Source organism: Dreissena polymorpha, chromosome 7 (assembly GCF_020536995.1).
Source record: "Dreissena polymorpha isolate Duluth1 chromosome 7, UMN_Dpol_1.0, whole genome shotgun sequence".
Lineage (NCBI taxonomy): Eukaryota > Metazoa > Mollusca > Bivalvia > Myida > Dreissenidae > Dreissena > Dreissena polymorpha.
The window spans coordinates 43,583,520-43,607,683 of NC_068361.1; the positions used below are offsets into that span (position 1 = coordinate 43,583,520).

The 24,164-nt window shown below is 36.8% G+C and overlaps 1 protein-coding gene across 2 annotated transcripts in view; it reads right to left on the minus strand.

The window, feature by feature from the left end:
• Positions 1 to 24,164, minus strand: part of LOC127837461 (deleted in malignant brain tumors 1 protein-like) — an 87,499-nt gene that overhangs the window by 41,610 nt on the left and 21,725 nt on the right. For both annotated transcript variants that reach the window (XM_052364589.1, XM_052364588.1), the window contains exons 8-24: positions 23,162 to 23,318; positions 22,082 to 22,254; positions 20,455 to 20,608; positions 19,206 to 19,375; positions 18,740 to 18,899; positions 17,730 to 17,902; positions 16,159 to 16,309; positions 13,442 to 13,614; positions 12,708 to 12,855; positions 11,868 to 12,040; positions 8,168 to 8,327; positions 7,652 to 7,824; positions 6,675 to 6,840; positions 3,474 to 3,643; positions 1,567 to 1,726; positions 684 to 847; positions 60 to 216 (exon numbers count right to left, since the gene is read on the minus strand). In XM_052364589.1, the coding sequence (XP_052220549.1) occupies positions 60 to 216; positions 684 to 847; positions 1,567 to 1,726; positions 3,474 to 3,643; positions 6,675 to 6,840; positions 7,652 to 7,824; positions 8,168 to 8,327; positions 11,868 to 12,040; positions 12,708 to 12,855; positions 13,442 to 13,614; positions 16,159 to 16,309; positions 17,730 to 17,902; positions 18,740 to 18,899; positions 19,206 to 19,375; positions 20,455 to 20,608; positions 22,082 to 22,254; positions 23,162 to 23,318 (2,782 nt within the window). The remainder of the gene's footprint in view (positions 1 to 59; positions 217 to 683; positions 848 to 1,566; positions 1,727 to 3,473; positions 3,644 to 6,674; positions 6,841 to 7,651; positions 7,825 to 8,167; positions 8,328 to 11,867; positions 12,041 to 12,707; positions 12,856 to 13,441; positions 13,615 to 16,158; positions 16,310 to 17,729; positions 17,903 to 18,739; positions 18,900 to 19,205; positions 19,376 to 20,454; positions 20,609 to 22,081; positions 22,255 to 23,161; positions 23,319 to 24,164) is intronic.

Here is a 24,164-nt window from a genome sequence, read left to right on the forward strand (position 1 = left end):
ACATGCATTAAGCCCCGTTTTCCCAGAACAAGACTCTTGTATATGAACAGCTCACTCACGTGGATGCACCCAGCATTCGGCAGACCACCTGGGCATCTGCATTGTTCCAGTTATCATCGCAGACAGTTCCCCATGTGCTTCCAAGGGACACCTCAACACGACCCTCCAGATTGTTGGGACCATTCACCAGCCGCACTGTGAAGTTCTGCACAGAATCTGAATTGCAAAAGGATTGTGAAAATACATTTATTATTACCAAAGAGTTTTAAATACTCTTGTCATTTATTTTTCCTGGATTAAATCTAAAAGAAGGGAAAGATGTTTTATTTTTTTTTAATTTCGTCTTGCAGTGACAATCATAAGTATTATGGTTCAGATTATAACCAATAAAGATTTGTAACTTAATACATTTAATGGCATTTTTTCAAAAACACATAGTGTTGTCCAGTGCAAACTTGGGGTGGAATTTCTGCTTTTATGCAATTTTTTGTTTAAAAGAAGTCTCTTCAAAAGGAAAATCCAGTGTAAGCAGAAAGTGTCATCCCTGATTAGCCTGTGTGGACTTAAAAGACTAATCTGGGCCAAACTTTACGCACATGAATTAAGCCCAGATTTCCCAGAATGAGCTAAATTAATGCTTCATCCATTTAGTTTCATCCCAATCACCCCACTGTTCTACATACTGTCCTGACAGCTGACTCCTGCGTCCTCGGAATGGTCACAGTTGTGTTCGGCCCACCCCTTGAATGTGCAGTTCTGGATGTTGCTCTCTGTGCCGGCACACTCCACGTCGTCCATCCAGATGGGACCACTTCCTGTGCCAACACCAGTCAGGGCTGTACCTCCACTGTGGGGGTAAAACAGAATGCTCTTAACCCTTTGCATGCTGGGAAATTTGTCGTCTGTTAAAATGTTGTCTGCTAAATGTCTAAAATAAGCATTTTCTTTGATTTCTTTTTTCAACAAATACTATCAGAATAGCAAACAGTTTGGATCCTGATGAGACGCCACGTATTGTGGTTCCAGCGCTGAAAGGGTTAATATACTACTTTTATCAACATTTTGGTATTGCTTCTTAATTAAACTACAATACAAAACAAACTAAAAACTACATTTTGTTCATATTTTAACAAAAAATTTCAAATACTAAAGTAAAACAGTAGTAAGGATGTTAAAATAATAATTATATCATGTTAAAGGTACAAATGTTCCATACAAAACATAAGTAAGGATGTAAAAACGATATGAATGTTACATAAAAAGCAAAAGTATGGATGTGAAAGGACTTGAACCTTCAACAATTTTTTTCAGTTTTAATACTGTGTATCTATTCAAAATACAGGCTTATCTGGAAGTAAACAGCTAAAATGTCGTCTGCTGAATTTCTAAAATAAGTAGTAAAAATCCAAAAATGTTATTCGTGTCAATTAAAATGATATTGAGCAGTATTGCCCATAACCATCAAAAGTTTGTTCATAAATACAATGACCATGTGCTGTTTTCGCCATAATGATGAATCCCATATTTGTCCACACATTTTTCTGAAAAAACAACAACAACACTCACTTGAATCCAAGTTGTCGACAGATGACTCGAGCGTCCCTATCATCCCAGCTATCATCGCAGATCGTTCCCCACACACCGGCGTACCGCACTTCAACCCGTCCGGATCGAAGGCTCAAACCACCTGTCAGTCTAACAGCAACATCCGATGTGCTGGCATGCTCTGTAATGAACAAAATTATATGAGCTGTGCTTTGAGAAAATGGGGCTTAATGCATGTGCGTTAAGTATCGTCCCAGATAAGCTTAATCCGTCAGCAAGGCTAATAAGAGATGACACTTTGCACAGACAATGGATTTTTGTTTGGAAGCAAAAAAAGATGAAAAAGGTGAAAGTGTCATACCTGATTAGTCTGTGAAGACTGCACAGGCTAATTTTGGATGACACTTTATGCACATGCATTTAGCCGAGTTTTCCTAGAGCTCAACTCATATAGTGTTAACTTTAAAAAAATTCTGCTTACTTGAAGGCCAGATTTATGGGACTTCCTCTGTGACATTATGATCCCCCAAAATGTGTGAAGTTTCAATTGAATCCATAAAGTAGTTACAGAGATATGCACTGCATGCAAACCTTTACCTACATTTCATCTTGCAAGTCGACCAACAGTAAACGGGACTTTTCTAATTAAAAAAGGGGGTGTAATCATGCTTAAAAGCTGGTAACAGTTATAGGTATGGTAAGTAAATGTACATAAAATCAATGAACAAACGTGTTAAGTTTTATTTCAATGTCTGCATGACTAACTCAATGACCACACACAAAAACACATGTAAAGTTTTAATTAAATACGTTGAAACAGTGAAGATATTGCATGTTGATATGAAGATGTTGCAGGTTCACCAGAGCATTACGCTGAAATTGAGGCCGACAATTTGGATGAAAAGTATAGCTCAGCCTATTATGTGAATAGTCAAGCTTACAAAACTGGACCAGATTTGAAATTATGCTTTTTCCTTGACAAAATGTTTCGTCTTTGTATTTAAAGAATAATCCAGCTAAAAAAGGTGTATAATAAAAGGAACATTACACCAGTAGGGTGTTATGAGAACATTAAAAAATCTCAATGGTTGAGTAAAGTAGCATGGCAAGAGAAATGCATTCTCATGCATTACATCTTTACACATCCTTGTCAACTGAAATAAGTTTTGAGAACTCCATGGTCCGTATTCACCAAACAATTCTTAGACTTAAGTCTAAGAATAAAGAAAATTCTTTAAATTAGAATATTCAAGAATTTCTTTAATTTTGAGTCAAACTCTGCAGTAAACTTCTCCATCTATATTATTCTTCATATAGAACATTTTGTTAATGACATAATGACCAGTGGAGGCCTGTATATATTCAAACACTGCACACATTTCTCTTGGTTCTAAGTCTATTCTTTATTCTTAAGTCTAAGAATCGGTTGGTGAATACGGGCCCAGATTAGCAAAAAATATGCTTAACCCTTTCCCGCTTAATCCTTTGCATGCTGGGAAATTTGTCTTCTGCTAAAATGTCGTCTGCTGAATTTCTAAGATTAGCATTTTCTTCGATTTTTTTCAAAGAATACTATCAGAATAGCAAACAGTTTGGATCCTGATGAGACGCCACATTCTGTGGCGTCTCATCTGGATCCAAACTGTTTGCAAAGACCTTCAAAATTCGGTTCCCGCACTGAAAGGGTTAAAAGAAAGTGCATTAGTTATATGCAACCAGTATAAAACCAGAACAGCATGCAAGTATCTTGCAGGCTTTTCAGGTTTTATGCTGTTTGTTACTCATCAACCTTTATTAATTTGAATCTACTTAATTTCATTTTTGAAGGCACTATGGGCATAAATGTCTTTTTGAGATGTAAAGAATTGAAAGCTGAAAATGTCTATATCCCATACCACTGTTTCACTCTACATTCACACAGTACATACGTAGGCACATCAGAGAGGCATCCTCTGCATGGGTGCAGTCATTAACGCCAAACGGTTTGAGGTCACACTGGCCTATGTTCGTCTCGTTACCAATACAGTTCAGGTCGTCAATGACAATTTGACCGGTTCCGGCACCGAAGTAAGCGTTTGGAATTGGTACAGCAATATCCCTGCAAAACATGCTTTTTCAAATAGAAATTATTGTATTTCAGACAAAAAAGTAATATGACTCAGTCTATGCATACTTCAAATGAGCCGTGTTCTTGGAAATGGGACTTACTGCATGTGCTTAAAGAGATGTTCCAAATAAGCCTGTGCAGTTCACACAGGCTAATCAGGGATTACACTGTCTACCAAAACTGGATATTAGCTAAGAAGAGACTTCCTGTAAACAAAAAATACCATACAAGCGAAAAGTGACGTCTCTGATTAGCCTGTGTGGACTGCACAGGCTTATCTGGGATTTTTACTTTGGCACATGCATTAAGCGCAGTGTTTGCAGAAGGAGGCTCAATTGTGTCTTGTTCTGAGAAAACTGGGCTTAATTCATGTGCGTAAAGTGCCGTCCCAAATTAACCTGTGCAGTCCGCACAGACTAATCAGGCACGACACTTTCCGCTTTAATGGTATTTTAAGTTTGAAGGAAGTCCCTCCTTACCAAAAATCAAGTTTAAGCGGAAAGTGTCGTCCCTGATTAGCCTGTGCTGACTGCACAGGCTAATCTGGGATGACACTTTACGCACATGAATCAAGCCCAGTTTTCTCAGAACAAGACACAATTTATCTGGAGACAGAAGAAATCAATACAGTTCATTTCTTGATGAGCCACGTTCATCTTTCAGAGACATGATGGAGATTATCAAGAACACAAAGGCATTAACCATATATACTTTAATATACAGTCTTCTACCTTATCTGTTATATTATTTATTTGCTTATCACATGCAGTTTGTATTATTTATTTGCTTATCACATGCAGTTACTGTTAAACGTATATTCAAGTTTAGCACACATTTTGTTCAATATACTGGAATTTAACCTTGAAGAGTAATATGAAATGTATGTAAAGCTGGTTCTAATTGATGGAATAGTCATAGACAGTTATGTGCAAAACATAACAGGACAGGGTATCTTCCTAACATATGATCATATGCTTCTTAGAAAATGTGATCTATAGACGATATTTTACACACTGTGAACATTATTCAATTGTGATTTAGTCTAATCAAACTCTGAGTTAGAATAAAAAATGTGGACAAATTTGCTCTAATGTTGTTTAGGTATGGGGTCAATGTTCTTTGGATTGGGAAAAATTGTGTTGTTTTGACATAATTATATTGGGAAATTGTTGCTGTTGTTTTTTGTAACAAATACTTTAGTATTGAAAATATAAGTGTTTCAAATATTATATTTACTAAGGTTAAACTTATAGAACGGAATAAGAATATCCTCTATGTTTGAATCTATTTAAAAAAAGAAAAGAAAATTTGAAACCTTCTTTTCAGAATTTTATTTACAACTTCAACTAAATGAGCTGGATCAGGATATGAAATATGTTTGAATTTATTTAAAAAAATAAAATTCGAAACATTCATTTGGGAACATAGGCAGAAATTTGGGAGTTGTTTTTTTTAATTTGGAATGACCAGTAAAAAATACACTCTGCTCTCAACTGAAACCTCAAAAATGTACAAGCTATCTTTGCTCTTCATCATCCTCTGAATTGTTCAACACAATTAAACACATCTTTGTGTACATTATCAGTTAGATAAAAATGTGTACATTGTCAGTAAATTTTCTTAATCATAGTAGTTTATGTTTACACATACGACAATTGCCCACTTGTTGGGGGTCTAATCTCACCTATCTAGACAATAGCCCACTAGTTGGGAGTCTAATCTCACCTATCTAGACAATAGCCGACTAGTTGGGAGTCTAATCTCACCTATCTAGACAATAGTCCACTTGTTGGGGGTCTAATCTCACCTATCTAGACTGAACAATAGCCCACTTGTTGGGAGTCTAATCTCATCTATCTAGACTGAACAATAGCCCACTTGTTGGGGGTCTAATCTCACCTATCTAGACTGAACAATAGCCCACTTGTTAGGGGTCTAATCTCACCTATCTAGACTGAACAATAGCCCACTTGTTTGGGGTCTAATCTCACCTATCTAGACAATAGCCCACTTGTCTGGGGTCTAATCTCACCTATCTAGACTGAACAATAGTCCACTTGTTGGGGGTCTAATCTCACCTATCTAGACAATAGCCCACTTGTCTGGGGTCTAATCTCACCTATCTAGACTGAACAATAGCCCACTTGTTTGGGGTCTAATCTCACCTATCTAGACAATAGCCCACTTGTTGGGGGTCTAATCTCACCTATCTAGACAGTATCCCACTTGTTGGGGTCTAATCTCTCCTATCTAGACTGAACAATAGCCCACTTGTTGGGGGTCTTATCTCACCTATCTAGACAATATCCCACTTGTTGGGAGTCTAATCTCACCTATCTAGACAATATCCCATTTGTTGGGGTCTAATCTCACCTATCTAGACAATCGCCTACTTGTTTGGGGTCTAATCTCACCTATCTAGACAATAGCCCACTTGTTGGGGGTCTAATCTCACCTATCTAGACCATAGCCCACTTGTTGGGGGTCAAATCTCACCTATCTAGACAATAGCCCACTTGTTGGGGGTCTAATCTCACCTATCTAGACAATAGCCCACTTGTTGGGGGTCTAATCTCACCTATCTAGACAATAGCCCACTTGTTGGGGGTCTAATCTCACCTATCTAGACAATAGCCCACTTGTTGGGGGTCTAATCTCCCCTATCTAGACAATAGCCCACTTGTTGGGGGTCTAATCTCACCTATCTAGACAATAGCCCACTTGTTGGGGGTCTAATCTCCCCTATCTAGACAATAGCCCACTTGTTTGGGGTCTAATCTCACCTATCTAGACAATAGCCCACTTGTTGGGGGTATAATCTCACCTATCTAGACAATAGCCCACTTGTTGGGGGTCTAATCTCACCTATCGAGACTGAATGTCAATAGCCCACTTGTTGGGGGTCTAATCTCACCTATCTAGACTGAATGTCAATTTCAGAACATATTATCCTCACTCTGGAACAACTGGGTTTAATGCAGCCTGCATTCAGTGTTGAACAAGATCATGTAACTTGTCTTACCCAGCATATCCTAGCATAGTGCACATGACCTTGGCCTCGGCGACCCCAAACCCATCATCGCACACCGTCCCCCAGGGCCCCTGTGTTCCATTGGTGCTCACGAGGATACGCCCCTTTCTTGGTGTGGTTCCATTTGTCAGTTGAATGTTGAGGTTCTGCTGAGCGGCTGAAGACAAAATTAATTTTCACAATTTCCCATTTATGCCTAGTGGACTCTCCCATCCTTCTAAATTGGATCAATTTATTTTGAAAATTAGGGATGTCTAGTATATTTATTTCTATATTAAGATATTTCTTACAGAAATTCCTTTAAGCAAACAGCGCATAATGCGGCGTCTCATCTGGGTCTTCACTGTTTGCCAAGGCCTTTTTTCTAGACGCTAGGCATACATGGGTTAACTCTTTACCCCTTAGATACATATTTTGACGCATTTGTTGTCCTTCTTAAAGTTTAATTTAATTAAAGTCCTTACTAACTAGACTCAAAATTTAAAGGCTTCATTTCCAACCCTTAAATATTAATGAGCAGCAAACAGCATAAAACCTGGACAGACTGCGAGTTACTCGCAGGCTGTTTTGGTTTTATGCTGTTTGCACATGGCCATTTTCACTTTGCATCTAAGTGGGAAACGGTTCACTGGCTTGTGTGAAAAACTAATGTGCTTATGTGACTTTGTAAACTTGTTATATTGCGATCTGCTGGCATATATTAAATCGTATAAATTTGCAAACTAGAGTCTTGATTTTATCTAGAGGACCCTTACACAAAAGTTGTCATATTTACTTTTCTTAAATACAGATGTATTTTAGACTAAAGTCTGGAACAGTTTTAGAACAATTTTTAAAATAAATGAACTCTAAGGTTTTAAAAAGTACCACATTTTCTTTTACAAAATAAAATTTCTGAATTTCATAATTTAGCAATTGGCTGAACGCATAGAATGGATTGTAGAATATGGGCCCTAAAGCTGCCCTACTTGTAGCGCAGACGACCCCCACATCCTCGGAGTGGTCACAGTCATTGACCCCGAAGTCGTTGTGCTGGCACTGAACGATAGAAGTCTCGTTCCCGAAGCAAGTCACGTCATCCAACCAGATCTGACCACTTCCGGGACCGTATTTGCCTGGTTGACCAACCCGAGCCTTCACACTTAGAAATAAAATTAATATTTGTACACGACTTCAGCCTTTACACTTTGCAATTAAGTAAATACATGTATTCTAAAATAACATGCACAACATTTTTATTATTCAGAGTCAGTCATTATGGTTGAATTTACATAATAAAGCTAGGCAGACAGACTTGAACCTTTATCCTGTACAACAATTTAAATATCATATCATGCCATGAGTATAATTCTCCCATTTGTTAACAAGAACACGTTTTGTTTGATGCTGTGTCCATCAACAAGACAAAATGAAAAAAACCTGATAAATTTGCTTTATTGTTATAGCCATGTACGAGAATGACCCAACAAAGCTTAACAGCTTACTAAGTGACACCAAGTGTATTGCAGATAATTTTTGCTGCGTTGTTGTCGAAGTTATCATCGCACACCGTTCCCCACACGCCGCCGTAGTTGATCTCCAGACGCCCTTCATTATTCCCTGGGCCATCTCGCAGACGGTACTGAATGTTGGTGGTGGGGGCACCTTGGAAAAATAAACTCAGTGTAACAAAGAAGTGTTCTATTTCACCATTTTGGGAATGGGACCTTGCAGTTTTAACTAGTTTTCCCATAATTTGGGAATATTTAGGTCTTCTTGTGAATAATATATACTTTTTTTCCTTTGGGAACAGAGCCATATAACCGCCCATAATTGAAAAAAAAAGAAAACCAATTAAAAGTGCAATCTTGTGCACAATCAAGTAATTAGTACTCGAATTTTACCAAAATTTCATGAGACTTGGTGTGTACAAAAAATTGTTGAGTCGTCAAACGATTTGGCTTGTAGACCCAATATTTGGAATCAGAATGGGACACATATTTATCTATTTTCAGAAGTGTAAATACCTCCTTACTAAAAAAATATAAATCTTATCATCAAATAAATATTAAAAAGTTCACAGTGCACTGGCTTAGCTGTTTTCATTGCAGATATTTGTCTGTTCGACAGTTTCCGCAATATTTTGCATCTATTGTAATAACTCTAAGTTTTCTGACACTTAATTTTCAGACATCCCCTTTTTCGGCTAAAATAATTTTTCTGAGTGTCTCTAAATTTCTTAACATAGAGGTTTTGGTTAAAATACAATGACTCTCAATTTTCAGACAGTATATTTTACAGGGCTATTTAACCAGATACATGTATCTGCCATATTTTCGCTCACTAAATTTTATGACCAGATTTAGGTTATAAAACCTGGCAGAGGAATGCCATTAACATATGCGTTATTTGGGAACAAAAATTGTATACCAGTAATAAAACAAGATGTGTTTGTGAAACACAATGTCCCCCTATATGATGTTTGACATTGTAGGATGACCTTGACCTTGTGAAGGATGACCTTGATCTTGACCTTTCACCACTCAAAATGTGCAGCTCCATGAGATACACATGCATGCCAAATATCAAGTTGCTATCTTCAATATTGCAAAAGTTTTCATAAAATAAGCGATTTGGGCCACATATATTTGACCTCTGACCTTGAAGGATGAACTTGACCTTGACCTTTCACCACTCAAAATGAGCAGCTCCATGAGATGCACATGCATGCCAAATATCAAGTTGCTATCTTCAATATTGCAAAAGTATTCATAAAATGAGCGATTTTGGCCACATATAATTGACCTCTGACCTTGAAGGATGACCTTGACCTTTCACCACTCAAAATGTGCAGCTCCATGAGATACACATGCATGCCAAATATCATGTTGCTATCTTCAATATTGCAAAAGTATTCATAAAATGAGCGATTTTGGCCACATATATTTGACCTCTGACCTTGAAAGATGACCTTGACCTTGACCTTTCACCACTCAAAATGTGCAGCTTCATGAGATACACATGCATGCCAAATATGAAGTTGCTATCTTAAATATAGCAAAAGTTATTGCAAAATGTTAAAGTTGGCACAAACAGACAGACCAACAGACCAACAGACAGATCAACAGACCAACAGACAGGGCAAAAACAATATGTCCCCCACTACTATAGTGGGGGACATAAAAAGGTTTCACCTCATCAAGATAATGTAACCAATACTAAACACTCCAAAACGTAACGCACCCAATTGCAAATTATACAAACGATTGAATTGTGTAAGACAACAACAGATAATAAAAAAAAGAATTCATACTTTACAAATTTTTATTTCACTGAACTAGAGTATCAGTTACTGTAAACGTATAGAAATTCGTCGGTATAAAATTTCGTGGTTTAATAAAAATCATCAAATTCGTTGACACGTAATTTCGTGGATTTCCATTTTTTTTTGGAATACTGACCGTCATAATAATTAAACTTTCATTAAAACAACCAGAGTAATAACGAAGCATAATCTGCTAATCTGTGTTGACAGCAAGACTTGGGGTTAATGTGCACTGAAGCATGAAAGTGTTGCCGAAGGCCAATAATTGTCAAAAAGATCAATAAAGCGGCGCACATGTGGGTCCCTGCTCGCTAATTGCCATCAATGTTGTTTTGACAATATGTGCAATTCTCAGCGCAATCGGTCTCTTAGTAATAACAATTAAGTAATAAGGTCCCCAAAATACACGTGTGAAAACCGTTATATCTCTTTTAACTTTAATTTGCACTAATTAACATATGTGATAAATCTGCAAACTGTTTATTTGACGACGTCACGTAAAAAGTTATTACCCAGACACTTATCAAGAAAACAACATATTAATTAACTAGCATATCTCAATCAAACAATGTCTCTTTCAAAATGGTTGAAAACGGAAACAGTTCAGACACGTTCCCCTACTATATCAGGATTGCCCGACCTTGCAAAGGCTCAGTCTATGATTGAAGCATTATTGATACAGGTCGCTAACAATTCAGTGGAAGAAAACATTTTCAATTCTGAAATTAATCAAGAAATTGTGTAATGTGACCTACTTAAGTGAAGTAATTATTACAAAAAAACAATATCTCAAATAACCGAAAACAAAAGAAAATGTTAGAAATGACATTCAGAAATGACCGATTTCGGCTAAAAGAATGTATAAATAATCGTTGGTACTTGAAATCGTGGTTCAGTGGACCAACGAAATCCACGAAAATTCGTGCCACACAAAATTTAATGGTTTTACAGTAATCAAATGCTTATCTTTTAATCTTTCTGTAAAAAATGAAGCATTGATCGATTGTATAAAGGACAAATGCATTTATGCATAAAGAAGGCGTACTTTTCCAACAGTTAGTAAACCAAAATGTAGAAAAATGCTATTCAATTCATACAAGAACACCGCATAATGGGTTCCACGATCGGCTGCGAAAGCTTGTCAGAATATTTTTTTTTAGAGGTCACAGTGACCTTGACCTTTGACCTAGTGACCCAAAAATGGATGTGGCGTGTAGAACTCATCAAGGTGCATCTACATATGAAGTTTCAAAGTTGTAAGTGAAACACTTTGATGTTAGAGGAAAATGTCAAGGTTTTAGCACAGCGGACGCTGGACGCCGAGCTGGCTATGACAATACCTCGGGTTTTCTCCGAAAACAGCCGAGCTAAAAATAACAACAGAATATGTAAAAAAAAAGTTGCAATTGTTAAAACTATATTAAGGCCCACAATGGACATTCATTTGCTGGTGCACAAATCTGGTCTTACTTTCAGTTTCATTTTTGCACAACGACACAACGTTATCATTTGCACCATTAGTAACTGACTATCACCTGTCATGGGCACTTGTTTGAAAAAAAAGTGGTCATGAATATTTATGTTCATTTGAATAACTTATGGGTTCATTGGGATATGCAACAAAAGTAATGCCAGAGGGTTATCCAATCTGAATGCAGCTTTCATTTGTCTGTAAGCAAGTGTAAATCAAATGTCAAAACCAACACACACAATTCTTAACATATGCTTATTTTATGCTGTTTGATATTATTTTAATGGGTATTATGGTTGATACTTAATTGTTCAATATTATTTTTTCCTGACAAAAATGTAAATGACTTAAACTGTATTTCAATCTTTGCACAAGACAATTACTGAAAATAATGACATTTCTTGCTTACTGTCGCGACAAAACACGCCAACATCTTCCGCATGGGTACAGTCGTTATCTCCTGGACTATTTGTGTTACATCCCAGGAGAGATGTCTCGTTTCCCAGGCAGACGACATCATCCAGCCAGATCTTACCAGTTCCAGCACCAAACGCGCCTGATCCAGCAGGCATAGCTGCTTGACTGGAGGAATTAAAAAGGAAGATATTTATAAGAAATAGTTTTTCATTAATTGTTGTTTGTAGTTTTTAAACAACCATTTAAAGGTTTGAGTTGTATTCAAAGATAAACATGTTCTTATTTTATAATTTGTTCATTGAAGCATCATGTAAGAATTGTTAACCAGGCATGGCAATACTTAATGTACAACTTGCTCTAACTGTTGAAATCAAGTGAAAAACTGACAGCATTACACAATGTATTAAAAGTCAAGTAACAAATGTAATAAAAACAATTAAATAGGCAATTACGCACATGCACAATTTTGTCAAACTTTATATAAGACTTAACTGAGTTGAGATCAAAAAGTTGTAATAAGAAGCAAGTTTATTGTAAAGCACAAGATGTAAATTAGTTTAAATTACAACTAAATCTGAGAAAATGGGGCTAAATTCATGTGCTTAATGTGTTGTCCAAGATAAGCCTGTGCAATTTTCACAGGCTAATCAGGGACAACACTTTCTGCTTTTATTAAAAAAATGTATTAAGGAAGTCTCTTTTTATTTATTGTAAGCAAAATTTGTTGTCCCTGATTAGCCTGTGCAGATTGCATATGCTTATCTGGGATGACTTATAACACACAAGCATTCATCCTTGTTCTTCCTGACTAATGCTCCTATACAAAACTTACTAAGGTTTGTTCAGCAGCTTGCAGGCCACTTTTGCAGCATTTGAGTCAAACTTGTCATCACAGACTGTGCCCCACTGTCCAGCCAGATTCACCTCCAGACGCCCGCTGTTGCTGTCCGAGCCATTAACCAGTCTGTACTGCATAGCAGCTGTGGAAGACAACTTTATTTTATAACAAAAATTAACCCATTTATGCCTAGCGTCTAGAAAAAAGGCCTGTGCAAACAGCGTAGACCCAGATGAGACGCCACATCATGCGGCGTCTCATCAGGGTCTGCGCTGTTTTCTTAAAGGAATTTCTGTAAGAAATATTCTAAATATAGAAATAAGTATACTAGACATCCCTAATTTTTAAAATAAATTGATCCAATTTAGAAGGATGGGAGAGTACATTATGCATAAATGGGTTAATTAAAACTTCAAAGATACCTGTTCACAGATTTTTTTTAAATTGGATTATTTAATATATTTACTTACAAATCTTCAATTTGTTAAATAGACTCAACTAAAAATGCAAATAGTTATTTCACTGATTTCAATTGATATTCATCCATTAATTAATACATATCTTTAACATTTTTCTATAACAATTACTTTGAATTTTGAATCTATAAAAAATATTTGGAAAACATCATTTTACCTCACAATTACATAAAGGCTAAACTTAAACCAAACTACAGCTTTGTCACAAACGTAACCAACACCGCCACATCAACAAAAAACAAGCATAAGTACCTGAGTTGCAGAAAACTCCCACGTCTTCACTATGTTCACAGTTATGGTTGTACCAGCCCTTGTTTCGACACTGCTGGATGTTGGTCTCTGACCCCAGACACTGAAGGTCGTCTATCAGTATGGGGCCGGTACCCTGCCCAAACTGGCCGCCAGCCACAGGGAGACTGTTGGATCTAAATTAAGTCAGAGAGTGTATGTAATTTACTTATAATAGGACCGGATATTGAGCCATTCCCTGCCCAAATTCACCCACAGCTATTGTTAGACTGTTGGATATGAATTAAGTCGGAATGGGTAATCATAGGACCTTAGTGAGCATTTTCCCTATCTGAATCAGCCCCCAGCCCGGGCAAATGGACAGTTAGATCTGAATTCAGTTGAAATGTTGGCTTTAATTGAGCTATTCAATGGAAATGTATTAGCCTCCCGGCTATGGGCTGACTGTTAGATCTGAATGCAGTTGGAAATGGTTTCCTTTAATTGAGCCATTTTAATGGAAATGTATATCATACCACCCAATTATTGGGACAACTACCTAACAATAAGTATTTAGTATTTTCTGTCCTAATCAGCCACTGGGAACGATTTCATTATTGGATCTAAACTTCAGGAAACTTATTTTTCTTAAAACAATTGTAAGCCATGAAAATGTATTTCATTAAGACCCAAATGTTTTGACAAAATTTTTTTGTTTGCATTTGGTAACTCAATTCATTGAATGTAATTCATTAAACAAGAGTGCCAAACTGTCACAAGATACGCCCGTTCGAAGGTTTTGGACACCATGCTCAATGCTTGAAAGTGTCCTCAAGACCTAGTTATTGACCCGGCATGACCCATATTTGAACTTGACCTAGATATCACTTAGATGTAACATCTGACTAAATTTGGTGAAGATCAGATGAAAACTACTTCAATTAAAGAGCGGACAACATGCTTAATGCTTGAAATGCACTATGTGACCTCGTTTTTGACCCGGCATGACCCATGTTCGAACTTGACCTACATATCATCTAGACACAACTTCTGACCAAATTAGGTGAAGATCAGATGAAAACTACTTCAATTAGAGAGCGGACACCATGCTAAATGCTTGAAATGCACTAAGTAACCTCGTGACCTAGTTTTTGACCCGGCATGACCCATATTTGAACTTGACCTACATATCATCTAGACACAACTTCTGACCAAATTTGGTGAAGATCGGATGAATACAATTTGAATTAGAGTCCGGACAAAGTGGCGCCGTTGAAAATGCACTAATTGACCCTATGACCTAGTTTTTGACCCGGCATGACCCATATTCGAACTTGGCCTATATATCAACTAGATGCAACTGCTGACCAAGTTTGGTGAAGATCGGATGAATACAATTTGAAATAGAGTCCGGACAAAGTGGCCCCTTTGAAAATGCACTTATTGACCCTATGACCTAGTTTTTGACCCGGCATGACCCATATTCGAACTTGGCCTAGATATCAACTAGATACAACTGCTGACCAAGTTTGGTGAAGATCGAATGAATACAATTTGAAATAGAGTCCGGACAAAGTGGCCCCTTTGAAAATGCACTTATTGACCCTATGACCTAGTTTTTGACCCGGCATGACCCATATTCGAACTTGGCCTAGATATCAACTAGATGCAACTGCTGACCAAGTTTGGTGAAGATCGGATGAATACAATTTGAATTAGAGTCCGGACAAAGTGATGCCTTCCGCCCGCCGCCCGCCGCCCGCCCGCCCGCCCGCCGCCAAGGGGTTTCACATAATACGTCCCGTATTTTATACGGGCGTATAAAAAGGACCCTATTTTTTAACGGTAAGCCACCATAACAAAACAAAAACTTGTTGCTATCTTTCATAGACCACAACAGCTTAGTAGATTTTATTGATTTCTTTGACATTACATTATTTTAATTTAATCTGTTTTTAAATGAACACTTAATAGCATTGAAAGCCTTGGGAGTATAGACCTTACAGAGACACTTAGAAAGTCTGTCTCCTAGGAAGATCCAGCGCCTTGGTAAGATCTTTGGAGAACTTCCTCTTAGTCTTGTGTAGAATCATATGAGTCTGGTTCTGGGAAAATAGGGCTTATTGCCTGTTCGTAAAGAGTCTTCCCAGATAAGCCTTTTCACTCCGCACAGGTTAATCACGGTTAACACTTTCCACCAAGATTAAATTTTTGTTTAGAAACCTCCTCTTTGAAACAATTTTTTAATAAATGCGGAAAATAGTCTTCCCTTATCAGGGAAAACACTTAACACTCATGCATTACGCCCTGATTCCAAACAACGCAGCTCTTATCCACCAAACTGGTGCTACCTAATATTCCTTTTATAAAATCAAATACTTGACTTGTACATGGTCCAACAAAAGACTTTCAAAAACACTTCAATTGTGTGATTTGTAAATTTATTAAACATACATCATACATGTATTACTTATTTCAACAATTGCTTAGTCCACTGTTCTTATTCTTGCATTATTACATTTAACCCTTTGCATGCTGGGAATTTGTCGTTGTCTGCTGAATTTCTAAAATTAGCATTTTCTTCGATTTTTGTTCCAAGAATACTATAAGAATAGCAAACAGTTTGGATCCTGATGAGACGCCACGTTCTGTGGCGTCTCATCTGGATCCAAACTGTTTGCAAAGGCCTTCAAAATTCGGTTCCAGCACTGAAAGAGTAAATTCTAATGTTTGGTTCTTACATTTGAAATCCAAGCATTCTGCAGACAACTTGAGCATCCAGCTGGTTGAAGCTGTCATCGCACACTGTGCCCCATGTATTGTTGTAGTACACCTCCAGTCGACCATTGCTCGTGGAAGAACCGTTTACAAGTCGTACTCCAATAACAGATGCTGCAGGAAGAATTACACTCTAGAATATTTGTTCCAGAAAATAAAACAAAAATCTGGCAAAGAATATACAGTAGACATACAGAAAATCTTCTCATATGAGAGATAATCATGTATAAGATGAACAAAATATATCAGAACATAATCATAACATTTATGCAATGTCCCTAAACACAGACAGCCTAATATTAACCTAAAAATAGGATACTTTCACACTTCACACAATTCACACTTTACATTTTAGTCCCATACAAATTATTTTACTTTTAAAAACAATCCCTGACTGACATTATTACCCTTAACCAATCATCCATAAAATCATCCATAGCCATAAAGCACCTATAGTAAATTTCAAGTAAATAATCTGAACATTAGAATATATTTGAAGATAAAGAGCATAAATGATCACAAAGAAAATACCCTCAATTTAAGAACATACCCTCAATATTAAGAACATCCCTAATATTTATAACATTCCTTAGCTTTAACATTAAGCAAATACCCAAAACATTAAGAACATACCCTGAAAATAAAAAACATACACTTAACATAGCATAAATATTAAAAACATACCAGAACATTAATAATATACACTAAATATTAAAAACATTTCATGAACATACAAACAAATACACAGAACATTTATGAACATAACCTAACTGTTACTTAGGATACTTAGAACATAATACGAACATTAAGATCATACCCTTAACATTACTAACAAGCCCTGAGTATTATGAACATTCGCTGAACTTTTTTTTTAAACCTAGACTTAAGAAAATACCCTCTATATATTCAGACCATACCCCATACATTTACAATACGCCCTGGACCCTACGAACATTCCACACAATATTTAGAGCTCATATAGCTTACAGAAAACTCCTGACATTACAGAACATAATCTGATCATAAAAATTTAGCGGACTTAAAAAAATGTAAAAACAAACAGAGCAAACACTGGATATAAATTACATATATTGAAGATAAATGACATACCCTGTACATAAGGAACATACCCTGAACATAAAGAACATACCATGAACCTAAAGAACATACCCTGAACATAACAAAAATACTCTGAACATAAATAATACACCCTGAACATAAAAACATACCCTGACATAAAGAACATTCCCTCAAAATAAAGAACATACCCTTAACATAACTAACATATGCTGAAGATAAAGAACATACCATGAATATAGAAAACATACCCTGAACATAAAGAACAAACCATGAAGATAAAGAATATACCCTGAGCATACATTGTTATAGGCCCATAAAGAACTACAGAACATACCCTGAACATGTAGAACATACCCTGAACATTAAGGACATACCATGGACATACAGAACATATCCTGAACATAAGAAACAAGCCCTGAACAAACAGAACATACCGTGAACATAACGAACATACCCTGAACACACAGCACTCCAACATCTTCAGTATGGTCACAGTTGTTGTCTCCCCAGACGTTATGTGGACACAGGTCAATGTTGGTCTCATTGCCAGTGCACTGGACATTGTCCAGCCAGATGGTGGCATTGCCCCGACCGTAGTAGGAACTCAGTCTTGGCTGGGCACCAGAACTTAAATAAAATTTTCACAATAACATTTAGCCTCTTGAAAATTGGGTTAAATGCATGTGTTAAGTGTAATACCAGATAAGCCTGTGAAGTCAACAATTGATTCATTGTTTCAAATATACCCAAATTAAATTCAAATCTTCACACAAAGGCCTATCTAAAGATCTTTTCACTGTATAAATACTACAATACTAGATATGATTCAAAGCAGAGTCATCCACTTATAAGGCATTTCAAATAACCAAAATTCAGCAATTTGTTTACAGTGTCCGCGACTTCATTGAAATTGCTGAAAGTGCACTTTTTTTGTGTACAGTTTCTTGTTCGATCTGCAACTTGTTTACGCTGTCTATGGTGTGGCAGTAGTTTTTGCATTTGATTAATATTTACAAACCAAGAAAAAGCACTTGCAAAGCAAGAGGAGGTCTAAAAAAATGGACTTGCCCTTCCTTTAAAGTCAATATAAATTTTTAGCCAATTATGGGAATTCTTCTAGGTCTTTGGACTGATACTAAAACAAGACTATTGTCAAGCAATATGGTACCCTAACGGTGAAACTCCACCATTTTCATAGCAACCAGAATTCTTGACGAAGGAACAAAATGAAATAACGTGCATAATCTCCATATTGCCATCTGTCCATGTTTGAAGTTTCATAAAAAAATATGAAGAACTTTTAAAGTTATCGTAGGATCCAGAAAAATGGACATACTGAGCACAAACCATAAGTCCCCTATGGTTTCACCAGTAGGGGACAATAAGCTTTAAAGACCTTAATTTAAAGAGTCTTTATGGACTTAGACCCACATAATCTTAGTCAATATCTACTAGTTTTCTCACCTGGTCAAGTTTAACATTCTGCAGACGACAGCGGCACTCTTTGTGTCAAACAGGTCATCACACACAGAGCCCCAGACCCCGTTGTGAAACACCTCCACGCGACCCTCATTGGTTGATGGGCCCCCAACCAGACGCACCGTGGTGTTCTGCTGGTTAGGTGCTGAAGGGCAAATATAGGTAAGCAAAATTATCAACTATTTGCACTTTTATTAGAAATAAATATTTTCCTTTTAGACAAACTATGAATTATTTTGGTAATATTTTCAGTTCAGTAATAAAGAATGTTAAAGCAGCCATCATCACCATCACCACTTACACTACAACCAAATTCAACCAACATCATCATCATCATCATCATCATCATCATCATCATCATCATCATCATCATCATCATAATCATCATCATCACCACCACCACCACCACCACCACCACCACCACCAACAACAACAACAATAGACAACTCACAGAAGCAGACAACACTAGCGTCCTCGGAATGTTCACAGTTAGATTTTCCCCATCCTCGATGACCACACATCGCCACGTCTGTCTCGTTACCAGTACAGTCGAGGTCATCTAACCATATCTGATTAGCTCCGGGCCCGTATGCAGCGTTACTTTTGGCCCTGGCACCTTGTCTGGAAAGAAGGTAATGCAAATATATAAAACAACAAGAAATAAGTTTGTCAAAAACACTATGTCCCCTTCTGGGCCGCTTTGATTTTTTATTTATTATTATTTTTTACCTTGACCTTGAAGGATGACCTTGGCCTTGACCTTTCACCACTCAAAATGTGCAGCTCCATGAGATACACATGCATGCCAAATACCAAGTTGCTATCTTCAATATTGCAAAAGTTAAGGCAAATGTTAAAGTTTACACAAACAAACACACAAACAAACAAACCAACAGACAGGGCAAAAACAATATGTCCCCCACTATAAGTGGTGGGGGACATAAAAACATTGGGGAATGGAGGGGGTAAATAGCATATAGGCATAGTTTTATGTGCTTTTTTATTTTGAAGAATACTATAAGGGCTAAATATCTATGAGTAAACTAGTAAATATGAGTAATCTAACTGTGTTCAAACAAATATAAATGTTGTTGTTGCAGATATAAAAAACACACATGAAAATCAATATTTTTAAGTTGTTTAGTGTTTCTCTTTGCTGATGTCCTAGAAGTGATGGGAATATTTATAAACTATCCATCATTTCTGTTCTTAAACTGATTGTATACTTGACAATCATGATAACATAATTACTTTAGCCCAATAAAAAGTAACAAGCTCACAATTAGTTTACTGTGTAAATATCTTAAAATGATTCGATGTAATTTTTGTTTTCTCATTTTTTTCTACGTCACTGTATGTACTCCAATCAAGTATTAACAACATTAACCCATTTATGCCTAGCGTCTAGAAAAAAGGCTTTGGCAATCAGCCCAGACCCTGATGAGACGCCGCATGATCATGCGTCTCATCAGGCTCTGCGCTGTTTGCTTAAAGGAATTTCTGTGAGAAAAATTCTAAATATAGAAATAAATATACTAGACTTCCCTAATTTTGGAAATAAATTGATCCAATTTAGAAGGATGGGAGAGTCCACTAGGCTTAAATGGGTTAACTTCATGAAACAGTTACATTTGAATCTTTAAATGTGTGATGTGTGGTAGCACACACACACACTGCTTCCCATCAAAAAACAAAATTACCCGCCGAATCCGGCCATTTTGCAGAGCACAGCTGCGTCCTTGTCGTCAAAACTGTCATCACAGATTGTACCCCAGGTGTTGTTGTAGAATATTTCCACGCGGCCCTCATTGGTGGACGGACCTCCAACCAGTCTTATATTGGTCCTGACATTTGCTGAAAAATAATACAGGTATTCATAAACAATATACCATAGTTACTGTCTTGGGCAAATGTCTTATTTTAATTACTGTAATTAGAATTATTGTTATTTGTAAAACAGGTATTTCATGCTAATATTAGTCTAGGTGAAAGCACAATTAATCCAAAGTCAATTTTGCTCATAGATTGGTGACAAGTGTTAATAATCAGCCAATAAGTAAAAAGTCATAACTATAACTGTAATGTATGTATGAACATCTGTCCGTGACCTTAACCTTTGACCTAGTGACCCCAATTTTGATGAGGGTCATCTTCTGTCCAAGGCCAATGCATATGGGAAGTATCAAGCGATTCGGTCAATTGGTTGACAAGTTATTGATCGGAAACAATTTTCACAATTATTGAGACAGTGACCTTGACCTAGTGACCCCAATTTCAATAGGGGTCATCTACTGTCCAAGTCCAATTCACATGTGAAATATCAGGCCAATCGGTCAATTCATTGGCAAGACATTGATCAGAAAGAATTTTCACACGTCTTGTGACACTGACCTTGACCTTTGACCTCGTAACCTCAATTTAAATAGGGGTCATCTACTGTCCAAGGTCAATACACATGTGAAGTATCAAGCCAATCTGTCAATCTGTTGACAAGTTATTGATCGGAAACAAACTGGTTTACCGACAGACCGGCCGACCAACAGACAGACTGACATCCAGCAAAACAATTTACACCCTCTTCTTAAAAGGAGGGCATAATCACAGAGGTCATGAATGGAAAACAAGGCTAAATGTGTGTTAAGTGTTGTCAGAGATTTGCATGTGCAGTGAATTTAATTTCTGTAGCAGAAACAGTTCTATGAAGATGTTGCACTTTTATCTAATCAAAGTTCACAAAAAGGCATAATAATGCTACATTGCTGGTAAGAGTTATAGAACTGGGCCAGTGACTTATGCAATTACCCGAATCATATGAATGACATTCAACTTATATACCTGTAGAGGAAACAGTGATACGTTGATGTTGCATGTTTACCTAAATCAAGAACAAAAAGGTAAATAAATCTGTTTAAATGTACGTCAGTTGTGGAACTTGCATTACTTGACCTTGATCTGGTACTTGACCTCACACAATGAGTCCGAAAACACATGTGTGAAGTTTTAATTGAATACCCGATGAAGAAACAGTGCAACGGAGATATTACACTTTTACTTTAACCAATTTTCTAAGTACGAAAAGGGGCTTCATTCTTCTTAATTGTATGTCAGAGTTCTCATATGGAACTAAATCAGTGACCCCACACAATCAACATGAACACATTTAATTAGTTTCAATTGAATACCTTTAGTAGAAACGATCACATGAAGATGGCTTATTTATCTTAACAACAGCATTTTTTTGGACGCCAATGCTGACACCGACATTTGGCTGAGAAGTATAGCTCCAATAGTGATCTAATAATATAGTGAACAATTCTCATGACATACTGTTCTGACAAATAACAGCCGCATCCTCAGAATGGTCACAGTTGCTGTGCCCCCATCCGCCGTTACGACACTGAGCAATGCTGGTTTCTGTGCCAATGCATTCCACGTCGTCCAGAAGAATTTGACCAGTCCCTCCACCGAAACCCCCCAGACTGATCGGGGCTGCTCCAGAACTGGGACGCAAAAACAAGTTTTTACTCTTCACCTCAAACAAAGTAAATTAAACTGTCCAGGGTGAAGGGAGAAAAACGTAAATACCCATAGCTGATGAACAAAGATGTTTTTGTTTGGCAAGAGATTGTGAATTTTGCCAATAAGTTTTTAAGAGATGACAAGATATCATGACTAGAAGTACAATTGAAACTTGTGCACATATGTGTACACATTTTTACCATTTTTTTCCACATTTATTTGATAATGGATTTTATTGGAAAATATTGATATCAAGATCATTTCATAACTTTTAATATTTTTATTTATAAAGAAGTTGTCAACATAATATCTTTAAAAACAAGTTAGCAATAACCTTTTATAAAAACACCATCTCCTGAAATCGTTATAAAGCCCTTTATTTACTGATAAATTGCTACAAAGATGAAAACAACAATTATAGTACACGCTTACTTGTGGATAATTGAGACCATAAGGGGGTCATTAAGGGATACTCAATGGTTAGTTTAAACCAGTTAGATCTTGCTAAGCGAGTTTGAAAGTAACTTATAGAACCATCTTACTTTTTATACAAATGTTGGGAAAATTAGTCTCCAATCGGAAAGCGGGAAAAAAAGACCAGAAGCAGGACTGTGCTTCATAAAATTGGGATGTATGGCAAGTATGAACAAGATTCTCATGTTAAGAATGGCTGTCCCATGAATGATGTATGAATGTATGTATGTATGCAAAATACAAATAAATCACTAAAAATTGACCCTAAAGTCAATAAAAATCACAAAAATATACTAGATTTTCAAGTTTACTTTGGCTCGCCCATTAATGATGTTTTCATGCAAAATACAAATAAATCAATTAAACGTGTCAATAAAAATCACAAGAATATTAAAACAAGATTCTCATGTTTACAATGGCTGTCCCAGCTGCCTGCAGACCACAGCTGCGTCTGCTGCCGACCAGCGATCATCACACACAGTGCCCCACGTGTTATTGTACAGGACCTCCACACGACCTTGGTTGCCTAGGTTACTGCCAGCCAATCGCAGCTGAATATTTGGTAATGTGCCTAGCAAATATCAACCAAATAGACAAGGTAGATCAAGACTTTTTAAATATCAAAGTTATTTCAAAATCCTACAGTGCATGGGGAAGATAAAGTCAAGACAAGTCCTATGTAGACAATAAAGATCTGAATATTGACTTTTGACCTTCAAGTTTAACCTAGACCTTGAAGATAGCCATGTTGTCTTGTATGAGACACACCATTGCATAAATCATTATAAACTCCTTCAGGACATGGTCAAGGTATAGAGCCAAGAAGCCCTTTTTTTAACAATACAGTGCTTTATTTTTTAACCTTTGACCCTAAAGTATGACCCTGACCTTGACAAACGCCATTTCATACTTTCAATGATCACAATGTCTCATGGAGCTGAACATTTGTGCAATATTGTTTTGAAATCCTTCAATGGGAAAGTTGCAGTCAGTAAAAGCCCTATCTTTACAATTAAGCCGTTTACTTTGACCTTTAACCACAACATCTGACCTTCCTCCATAAAGTATCCACATGGTTGTTGTGCATGACACATCATCTCATAGGATAAAAACAGAATGCTGAATTGTAGTAGTTATTTATAATGATATAAGGCTCATACATTATTCCAAGAGAAGGTATCATTCCAGTGACTTGTACTTACTGTTGCAGATTTTTGCCGGTCCTTCAACCATGATAACATGTGTCAAAAAAACATACTAGTCAGAAGTCTTATATGAGACACAAGACATAAACCACAAATTCAAGACCAAACAAAAATGCCAGATTATATAAATCCAAAAACAAATTCATGTCATCAAAATTACTATAAAGTATATGGGGAATTTAGTCTAGCTGATGTGGTAATACCAGACCAAG